The sequence below is a fragment of the Cupressus sempervirens genome, chromosome 4 (genome assembly GCF_028749045.1).
Source record: "Cupressus sempervirens isolate cs-2001-9-10 chromosome 4, ASM2874904v1, whole genome shotgun sequence".
Classification (NCBI taxonomy): domain Eukaryota; kingdom Viridiplantae; phylum Streptophyta; class Pinopsida; order Cupressales; family Cupressaceae; genus Cupressus; species Cupressus sempervirens.
In genome coordinates, this window is record NC_143121.1 from 515,583,043 (window position 1) to 515,594,686 (window position 11,644).

The 11,644-nt window shown below is 39.3% G+C and overlaps 1 protein-coding gene across 1 annotated transcript in view; it reads left to right on the top strand.

Annotated features, from left to right (window-relative positions):
* Positions 1-4,627, top strand: part of LOC149562193 (Protein kinase superfamily protein) — a 32,705-nt gene extending 28,078 nt beyond the window's left edge. The window contains exons 2-7 of the mRNA XM_089825735.1: positions 424-589; positions 985-1,035; positions 1,148-1,330; positions 1,529-1,649; positions 1,770-2,596; positions 3,870-4,627. Coding sequence (XP_089681861.1) covers positions 424-589; positions 985-1,035; positions 1,148-1,330; positions 1,529-1,649; positions 1,770-2,596; positions 3,870-4,334 — 1,813 coding nt within the window. The 3' untranslated portion in view covers positions 4,335-4,627. The remainder of the gene's footprint in view (positions 1-423; positions 590-984; positions 1,036-1,147; positions 1,331-1,528; positions 1,650-1,769; positions 2,597-3,869) is intronic.
* The last annotated feature ends 7,017 nt before the right edge of the window (positions 4,628-11,644 follow it).

The window sequence follows — 11,644 nt, forward strand, 5'->3', positions numbered from 1 at the left end:
CTTGTTTTGAAAAACTATTGTCATGAGTCATGACTCATAATTAAAATTATCTATAAATATTAAATTATTCAAAAAAAGAATGACATACCCAAGTACCCCATCCCCTATTTTGAAAAAAAGTTGTACCTGTACCCATACCAGTACCCTAAGTATCCTGACCCTGTGCAACCTTGGTTTTATGTTATTCTTAATTTTGTTACAGTAACTGTTGATTGGGGTCCACTTCAAGGATAGTGACATTTTATACTTTAATTGGTTATAAATAACAAAATATTTCATGCAATTATCATCTGAACTTGGGCCTTTGAAAAGGAGAATGTAGGTTCTTGTAACCAGGCATTCTTTTTCTGGGCTTTTAACCAAATTAACATATTGAAGTCCTGTTCTTGACATTTGTTTCTAAGGTAATTTTGTTGATGCCAGGGATTTGAAAGCTGAAAATGTTCTAATGGGTGCTGATGGACTTTGGAAGCTGTGTGATTTTGGTAGCACATCCACAAATCACAAACGATTTGAAAGGCCTGAGGAAATGGGAATTGAAGAAGATATCATTCGGAAGCACACAACTCCAGCTTATAGAGCTCCAGAAGTAAATTGCTTAACACTTTCAAATGTTCTTATGTGTACCTTAGTTTTTAACTATTTTACCAGGTTCAATAAAACAAATGACATGAATAGATAAAGAATGATACATTACCCTTTTCAGATACCTTATACCAAAAGTTCTCTTATTCACAGGTGTCTCTATCCTTAATTTTATTATTTATTTCCATACATATCTATCAAATAGTTTTATTGTTTTGTGTTGGCTATTAAACTTCAAGAATTGTAACCATAGTGTAAGTTTTCCTTTTTAACTAATGATGCTTCTTCATCCCCACTTCCATAGGATTGTGCCTGGGTACTCACCATAATTGAGAACTGGAAAGTTTGCAAAGCAAATTTTGTTGTTGTAAACTTATATCAAAAGTGCTCATTTTGCAGATGTGGGATCTCTACAGAAGGGAGCTCATAAGTGAGAAGGTTGACGTTTGGGTAAGTTTGCTGCACTGTTGGGGTCATATGTTATGTATTAGTTGTTTCTTCTTTTAATGTTGATATCTAATGTCTTCTTGATTGCATCATTGACATTCTTTTGATATGGCAGGCTCTTGGATGCTTACTTTATAGGATTGCTTATTTAAAGTCTGCTTTTGATGGAGAGTCAAAGTTACAAATATTGAATGGAAACTACCGCATTCCTGAGCTGCCAAAATACAGTACATCACTGACTGACTTGATCAAGGACATGCTGACAGCTGCTCCAGAAGCAAGACCAGACATCATGCAGGCAAGGGCTTTGCTTGATTGGCCCCTCATCTCAGTGAAACTAGGTTAGTTCTAGATTGTTTTGTCTCTGTGGGTAGCTCTGAATGATAACTAGACCATGGGTTTAAGTAGTTTAGAATGTAAGTCACATCTGCATCATGCATGCTTCGGCATTGATTTCCTTCTGATAAAAGCTGATAATTTGTTATATGGCATGCAGATATGGTATCGTGTGAATGGACTTCTACCTCTTGAGTTGCGTAAACTAAATCCAGATAGGCCAACATCTATGGCTGGATCTGAGGTGCATGCTTCTCCACCCACGGATGTCCGAGACCATGGTAATAAGAGTGAGGGATGCTTTTTTGTCTCTTTATGCTTTGTGGTGTCAAGTGAGAGACATGCGGGGCATGCAACTCTTATCATATTTTGATTGCATACAATATAATATAATTTTGTAGGCACCCCAGTTCCAATGAAGAGAGCTCCACCACAACCATCTAGATCACCCCCACCTCCCCCTCTTTCAAAAGATCAAGATCATCGATCATCACCTGTGGCACAACCGGACTCGAAGGCAGTGCACGGCAGCAATAGTGGGACTGCTTTGGGTGCATTTTGGTCAACACAGTATGCACAGGAATCTGGGTTTGCTGATGAAAAAATCCCTTCATTTGATAAGGATTCTGGAATTGAAGGTAACTTTAAGCAGAGGTCACACAGCCCTGACACTAATGCCAAGCAAGATCCTACAAACCCTTTGCAGGAACATTCCTCCAAAACCACGCATCTTTTGAAGAAAAGTGGTGTGTCAAACTTTATGAAAAAATTACCAGGGTCATCACAACCAACTGTTGGGAAAGTATTTGATGATAAGTCAGATACACTGAAGGATACGGATGAGGATGGGGAATACTCAACTCGCTCTAAGGTGTCTGCAACAAAGACTTTAGCTTCAGAATCTAATTTGCCTTCTCGTGATGATTCATTCAATGCATTTGTGGCAGAATTTGATTACAGCAAGTCTACATCTGGAGATAGTTTGTCCAAGGAAGAAAATTTACAAGCAGAGGTAAACAGATTAAAGGAAGAGTTAGGACGGTTGCGCATAGAGAAAACAGAAATAACATCAAAATATGAAAAATTGACAGCCATCTGTCGCTCTCAAAGGCAAGAGATCCAAGAGTTGAAACAAGCTTTGTCTGTGGGAGCTGGTCAGAATGCTTCAGCATTCAACAAGGATCCAGTGCAACGCCCAGGCCTTGGAAGCTTGCAGTCAGGCAGTCAGGTATATATGCTTTCTTACACATGGGTTTCAAATGTTGGCTGTGTGTTGAAATTTTAGCTATCCTAATATACCTTTGCTCTGATTCTACTTACACAAATATTAGATGTTACCTAAGTTAATAGTTTGGGTCCTGCTATGGAAAATTTTGGGGGTTTGGGTTTATTTTGTGTACTTTTGTGCAGAAAACACGTCAAACATCATGTAAAAGCATTAATTCTGTTAAGAATACCACATAGCATGCATATAACAAACAAAACCACTATAAAAATGTAAAATACTTCTTCAGATCCATTTTGTCAAACTTGAATGTCATGATATTTTCTTGATATTAAACTAATAGCATCAGCAATCAGAATACAATGACATCTTTAGAAGAAGAAGATGATGATGATGATGCTAAATGGTGTAGGTAAATTAGAAGAATTGCAAGGAATGCCATTTGCACTTGTATTAGAAGTATGCTGGCTATCCAACTCTTTAAAAAATGAACAGTGTTGGGACTTAGAAGCATTCACGTCAGCATGCTTTCTACATCTCCCAACTTTGTTGCCTTTTGTTGTGGTCATTTTGTTTGTGTAAAAGAAGGCACAAGTTGGAATGCATGCACGCTAACTCCTTTGCCTGTTTTCACGCCATTTGGTTTCACTTTATCGAGTGAATGTATTGTGTACTCTGATTCTCTTTAGGTAAAAACTGGTAACCTATTGAAGCTAAATTACTGAGTTACAAAATTTGAAGTGAGACTACAAACTCGAATTTAAAAAATAAAAATAAAAAAATAAAAAGAAATTCAGGTGTAGAAAATTTAAGACTTACAAACAAAAAACTTTGCAATACAATTTTGATTCCGAGATGTTGAAGGTGTTTAAATGTTTAAATAATTTTAAAAGGACTTTTGCTTTCTATGGATGTATACGAATGCTTGTATATTGACAATACAAATTTACTGTATTCCAATAGTTAATATCTTACTTCTTAGAACTTGGGATTATCAATTTCTGCTTTGTAGACATCTTTTGTATTTTGTTGACTTTTCAATATAAGATGTTTGATTGGTTTCAGGTATAATTTACTTTGGTGCACACCTTCAATTGTATTTATAATTAGGTTTAGTGGTGCTTCTGTTTAAGCACATGTTCTTTCTTTCCATCAAATAGAGCCCTCATTTTAAGCTTTATTCACCCCAGCAGTTTTTTACAATGTTTTATTATGAAGTTTATGGTTTCCATTAACATTGAATTTTTTTTCTTTTTGAATCTGATTGGCTTTACAGCAACAAGAAAAGATAGAGGGTTCTATTTGGGAATTGCAAGACAGCATTACCTCTAATAACCTGCCAACAAAGGTGCCTGGCTCAAAAGGATGGCAACCGTTTGCAGAGGTACAGCCAACTAATTTGTCAAATATCCAACCATCTGCTGCAAGAATTTCAAGTCAAGCCCCTGGTGGAGGGAATGCCAGTGTTGATAACACAGCGATGGGTTCAAATGGGTACCAACATCAACAGCATGGGATTAGTACTAGCATCAGTGGAGGTGATAATACTTGGGGTTTTGGTCAGGAGAAATTTACTTCAGCCAGTAATAATCCTCAAATGTCGAAGTTGTCTGGTCATGCTAGCTCCCAGGATGATAGCAGAGGAAATCCAGCAGTTCCCAACTCAAATGTTTCCAAATCTGTGGGCCGCAGTGTACGGACATCGACTCACTCCCAACCTGCAGGGTGGGCTGGTTTTTGAGGTTTAATTAAGTTTGCTATGTTTCCCAAGATGTGTGCTTTAGGAACTTGGAAACATACATTTATACTTATGTAAAATCTTCTATTTGGCTATCAATAGTTGCATTGCGATGTTTGAGACACTGATGTCCAAGATGTCTGGCTGCATAAGATTTATTAAGTGCCCCTTGGAAATTTTAAAACTCAAGAGCTTTGTGGCTGCACAAGCTTTATTTAGTACCCCCTTGGAAAGTTTTAAGAGATTTCTGCTCGCATATAATTTATTTGGTGCTAATGGATCAAATTCTAATTTTAGATTTGCTTCACTTGTATTCAATAAGAGCAAGATTTTTGATTGTTACAAGAATCTATTCACCGCTTTGATTTACAACAGTTGTGGTTTTAACTAGTTCATAATATAGTTACCACTTAGTGCACAAAAGCCACTATTTAAATATGACAGTATCATGGTTACATTGGTATTTAGCTTATACAAATGGACATTCACTTATTTTTTGCTTATCATCTATATTAATGTTTTTAATAAGAGATTGCCCAAAACTGTGAGTGATTCTTCTCTTTAGCATGTTAAATCTGTATGACACAATGCAAATCTATTAATGCACCCTCTAATGTTCTTATTGCCAGCTCAGGAGAGGTATAACTGTTTGTTCAAGAAATAGGGGAATTGATGGTTGTCAGGGAAATTGTTAACTAGTTTTCTGACTAATGGTAACCGTGCCAGAGGGCATTATGCAGTGTGAGTGGGAGTGGGGGAGTGGGAGGTTTTCAGCGAAGAATTGGGTTTTGATAGCACTCATTAGCAAGGGTGGGGCTGCACATTTTAGCACCAAGCATGCCAATTCATCAGGTTCCTGTGCAAATCATAGTTTTCTTAAAATAACAGGGATGCCCTGCCAACAGAATGACGTGTCAACTATCTGTTCAGACTCAAGCTGAAAATAATGCAGGACAATACAGCTAACTCTTGATTTTCACTGTTTAAGATCCTTTACTATTTCACATTGGCACAACTGGATGGCTGGCTCTGAAAGACAGTAGACTAATATGGAATTGATCTGATTTGGCAGTGCTATTATTTTTCTATTGTAAAATTGTCTTAACATATTCATGTAGAGTGAAATGATTTAGCAATAACAAGAAAGTGTGCATTGAAAGGAAATGATGTGAATGGAGAGGTAGTGTCATGCCAAACCACACGTTTTGTGTCCTGAATTACTGAGGGTGGTGGTGATGTGTCCCAATGAAACAATGGTTGCTCCCCTATAGATCCTGTTTTACCATCTCTTTATCTGTGAAGATTTTATGAAATATTGTTCTTTCAAAAAAATTGATTAAATTAAACTAGACCCGCTCTAATTTTATTTACTTTCCCATAAACAATTTGAATTTAATCACTCAAAATTCTAGAAAGATAGGAAGATTAAATGACTCCTTTACACACTATTCGCTGCTGTCAATTCATAAGGATCAACAGCTGTAATAATATCCGGGTAAATAAATCGAGAGAGCAAACATCAAGTGGAGTTTTTTAATTAAACTCATTGTTCATCACTTACACTTTGAGGTGCAATGTTAACAACGATTGTGAAGTTTAATTTTGAGTAACGTATTTAAATATTTAATAATTTCATTGACAGGTTAGTCAATGATTATATTGATCTTTTAACATTATCTCTTGTACTTGTTATTTAAGCATTATTTGGGTTGCTCCCAAATTATATCAGCTTGATACATATTGACAAGTACAACCATGGCATATACAACTATAATGAATGCATCCTTACCACGCATGATTGGTAATAAAAAATCAATACATCCTTTACTTTCAAATAAATGTCAACAATTCATGACCCACATTTCTTCCATGACCACTTTAATTAGTCACTGATGCTACTATTGGAGCGACCAAGGCATGACAGCAAGGTTTTTTGATATTTTTGGCAGAAATTTGAGGTTGCTTTGATCCTGTTTCAGCATTTGTTTGCTGTGCTCTTATGGTCACGAGCAAGGTCTCCAGGAGTCTCATTCTTGTTGGAGCCTCTGGTTGTGATGGATCTTCTCCTAGGGCGAGCTCACAGGAGGAGGAGCCATTTTATGTTAGCGAGCGCCAAAAGTTAAATAAAGTTAATGGTTGTTTTCCGTGTAGTCAGGATCAGCCTGTGCTGGTTATTCCTCTGGAAGCAGTGATGGAAGATGTGGACTATTTGGCCACACATGCATTGATATGCAAGTTTTTTGGTATTCGAATTTCCTTGTCGGCTCTAGAACCTTGGATTCGTCATTCATGGCAGGTGGAAAGTGATATGGATATTATGTTGGCTTGTAATAGCTATTTTTTGGTGAATTTCTCTTGCTTGTCAGATCAGAACCGAGTCTTTGAGGGAGGCCCATATTTTTATGATAGTGTGGGTCTTTTTGTCAAACCCTGGCATACGGGGTTAAATTTTGCTGAGGATTGTCCTTCGATGGTTCCTGTTTGGGTCCGCCTATCGCGGCTTCCTTTGGAGTTCTAGTGTGAGGATATCCTGCGACAGATTGCTGCTGTGCTTGGAAAGCCGACTGCTATAGCACATCAATCACTAGACAAAAAGGTCATTTCTTATGCTCGTATTTGTGTTGAAATTGATCTAGATAATTATAATGACCCTCTCTATAAAGGCCACATAAACCCTCAAACTGAACTTGGGAATTTTGTCAAACACTTGGCGTGTAACAGTAACAATATTCAGAATATGGTAATTTCAGATTTGATACTTTCAGAATATAATCACAGAATTACAATATATATAAAGCCATTGAACTATATTTCAATCACAATGCAATAAATTCTGAAATTATTTTATTACCAATTCTGGACTGATTATTACAATGACTGTATGACAGCAAATTTACCCAAAAATTGACATATATTTCAGAATGCAAGAACCTGGTTTGAAGAACACCACGTTTTGCTGCAGATCGTTGATGAAGACCTCCAACCGCACCCCCAAACTGTCCTTAATTTGCTGCTGCTGCCCAAACTAGCAGGCCCGTACCTGTACGGCTGCTGAAATAAAATAATATTAGGGTTTTGGGACCCCCAAATGCAAGGAAAATGGGCGCCTAGGGTTAGGTAGTAACCCTGTAAAACCATAAAAAAATAACTCCAAGGGGTTGAGGAGATATGAGCAATTATGTGGTTCCGAACCCTGCTTTGCCAATTCTGAAAATGCACTTATTCTGTCTTCAAACTCTTGTCAAATGCTTCTCCAATGATAGGGCAAATCTGAAATCCTTATTCCAACCAAAAACAAACCCTAACAACGAATTCTCAATAAGCTCCAATGAGATGGCTGAATACCAACTCCAATTATGCAACAATTCAGGTGATATTTCACACCCTCAAAGTCGCCAATCCAAGGGAGTGATTCGTTCCCAAAGATCGAATAATTTGCAGATCCAAAGTCCACAAATGTCTTCACAATGAAGAAGTAGAAGAGTTCTCCAATCCAAGCATGTCCAAATGAGAGGCCCAGCCCTCTATTTATTCACTTTTCTAAGAAGTTGCTAGAACTTCTAGAAACATCCTTTATAATTTCCCATTATAATGCACTTTTTTATAATAAAGTAATTTTATAAAATAAAAAGTGCAACTCAAATTAAAATTATAACATGTGGGCCCCAATATCACATAATGATAAAATATAACCTCTTAACACTTCTTCAAGAGCAAGATATGACTATCTGATCTGCAGAATTGACTCTCTTTCCACACCATTTGCCTACGAGAGTCTGGAATAGGCAAATCCATGATCAATGCCATGTCGAACTAAAGAGGGGACATTACAGTCCGCCCCTCCTGAAATTGCTTGGCCTCAAGCAATCTCAACGCCGGGTGCTGCAAAATAGCCTCCCCCTCCCAAGTAGCGTCCTCAACAGGTAAATCTTTCCACTTAACCAAGTATTCTCTGATCACCCTTCTACGAAGCTGCTTTTCTCTGCTCTCCAGGATGGATTCTGGTACTAAAATCAATTTTCCCTCATCGTCTAAAGGAGGTAATACTGCAGAAGGCACCACATTCTGACCCAACGCCTTCTTGAGGCGTGACACATGAAACACATTGTGCACTCTGCTGTCTGCGGGAAGCTCCAACTCATAAGCCACTTCACCAACTCGCCTGATAATCCTGAATGGTCCATAATAGCGTGGCTTAAGTTTCTCTGCCCCACTCTTCTTAAGAGTAGATTGCCTGTATGGCTGCAACATGAGGTAAACCATATCATCTACCTCAAAACTACGCTCAGTTCTCTTCTGGCCTGCATACTGCTTCTGCTGGTTCTGAGCTCTTGCAATATTGTCTTTGAGGGTAGCAACTATATCCTTACTCTCCTGTAATAATTCACCTGCACTGGGTACCCGGCTGTCGCTCAACAACAAATCCAAGAAACTAGGTGCTTCATAACCGTAAAGTGCCATGAAGGGTGTCATCCGTATAGTCATATGATATGTAGTATTGTAACAATACTCGCAGAGATATATCCATCTGACCCAAGCTCGCTGCTGAGCTGCCACATAATTCCTTAAATACCCTTCCACCCATTTGTTCACAATTTCTGTTTGACCATCGGTTTGTGGGTGATAGCTAGTGCTGGGTGTAAGCTCCGTGCCACATAACCGGAATACCTCCTGCCAAAAGTGACTCATGAAACGGCTATCCCTATCAATCACAATGTTCTGAGGCAAGAAGTGCAATCTGAAAACCTCCCAAAAGAAAACCTCTGCCACCTGAGCTGTTGAATGTGTAGTGGTGATAGGAAAGAAATGAGCATATTTCGTTAATCTATCTACCACCACATAAATACAATCTCGTCCTTGTACCTTGGGCAAACCTGTGATAAAGTCCATGGAGATGCATTCCCACTTCCTGTCGGGAATCGGAAGTGGCTGTAGGAGCCCTGCCGGATAGCTGTGTTCTTGTTTGTTTTGCTGGCAAACAAGACACTCTCGAACATACTGCAAAACATCAGCTTTCAGCCCTTTCCAAGTGAACCACTCTCGAACTGACTTGTAAGTCTTGAAGTACCCGGGATGGCTTGTTGTCGGTGAGTTGTGAAGTGCTCTCATAATCAGTTGCTTAACCTTCGATCCTGGGACTAGGTAAATCCTGTTCTTGTAAATGATCAAATCATCCACAAGTGTGTATCTGGTATCAATCACTGTTCCCTCTACTATATCGGAGGCCCATGTATCCCTGCCATACTCTGCTATAATCAAGTGTCGCCAATCCTCTGATATCTGAACCATAAGAGTGAGGTGTGGCCTTCGAGATAGAGCATCTGCAACAACATTCTGAGTTCCCTTGACATATGAGATGTCAAAATCATATGCCTGCAACTTACTTACCCACTTTTGTTGGCGATCATTCAGGTCCTGCTGTCCCAAGAAATGCCTCAGACTGTTATGATCAATTTTAATGCAAAACTTGCTACCCACAAGATATTGTCTGAATTTGGCCAAAGCATGCATGATGGCCAACATCTCCTTATCATATATACTGAATGAACGCTCAGGGCCTCTGAGCTTCCTTCTTTCATAAGCTATGGGGTGCTTATTCTGCATAAGTACAGCACCTACTCCCTCTCCAGATGCATCACATTGAAGCTCAAATGGCTTCGTGAAATCAGGTAATGCTAGAACTGGGCACGTAGTCATTATCTCCTTAAATCTCATAAAACAGTCCTGTGCCTTCTGAGTCCACACAAATTCCCCTTTTTTCAGTATATTTGTCATGGGAGCTGCATGTCGTGAGTAGCCACTGACAAACTTGCGATAAAAACCACATAAACCAAGGAACCCCCTTATCTGTGTAAGGTTCTCTGGTGGAGGCCAATCAACAATAGCGCGAATCTTTTCAGGATCCATCCGCACTCCCTCGGCACTAATGATGTGTCCTAAATATAACAGCTCGGTCATCCCTAAGTCACATTTGGACTCCTTTGCATACAAGGACTCCTTCTGTAGAATGCTCAACACCGTCTCCAAATGCTCTAGATGCTCTTGCCATGATCGGCTATAGATCAAAATGTCATCAAAAAACACCAGCACGAATTTCCTCAACTGATGGTGGAAAACTCTATTCATAGTGGACTGGAAAGTGGCAGGTGCATTGGTCAGGCCGAAAGGCATGACTACAAACTCAAAGTGCCCACAATGACATCTGAAAGCAGTTTTCTCAATATCCTGTTCACGGACTCTGATCTGGTGATATCCTAATCTCAAATCAATTTTCGTGAAATAACAGGCCCCATGCAATTCATCTATCAACTCATCAATGCGAGGAATAGGATACCTGTTCTTAATGGTTCTCTTATTTAATGCCCTGTAATCAATACACATCCGAAGCGTTCCATCCTTCTTTTTTACCAAAACAACAGAAGATGCAAAAGGTGACTTACTAGGTCGGATGTGCCCCATAGCTAGCAACTCCTCAATGGTCCTTTCGATCTCATCCTTGAGTCGCTTTGGATGTCGATATGGTGTGATCATGATAGGTTTAGCACCTTCCTCCAGTTCAATAATATGCTCAATACCTCTGTCCGGTGGCCTGCCTGGTGGAATCTCACTGAATACCTTTTCGTACTTAATCCTCAACTTCTGAATATCAGGATGATATTCCGCCTTATGTTGCTCCTCCTGTGTAGGTATCAAGGTACAAACTGCTGCCCACTCTATATCATTATGCCTAGTTAATCTCTCCAGCCGCCTAAATGAGATAGTCCTGATGTCTCCATTACGGATAGCCTTTAGCACATGAGTCCTACCATTCATTTCGAATTGTATCTCCATATCCTCTAATCTTAGGGTAACCACCTTCAATGAATGTAGCCACTGCATTCCAAGTACTATGTCCATGTCACCCATGTTGACCACATGATAGTCCGCCTTAAACTCATAGTTGTTCAAGCGCAAAGGTAAGTCTCGTACCATCCTGTCACAACGAAGAGTGTATCCATCAGCTACCTTGACTCTTAGTCCCTCGAATTCCTCAGTAATGAGTCCACGCTTCTCTACGAATCGTGCATCAATGAAATTATGCGTGGCACCTGTGTCCAACAATGTAATAACCTTCTGCCCAGCCAAGACTCCCCGAAGTCTGAAAGATCCCTCTCTCTGGATACTAGACAGTCGTGCTTCCTGTAAATGTAGCTCTGTTTCCTGCCTTTGCCCTGCACTGTCTATCTCCTACTCTCCCTCTGCTTCATCAGGATCCTCATCATGATGTTTTGAACCATCTGAATCTGAGCCTTCGTAATAAGCCCACATTGCCT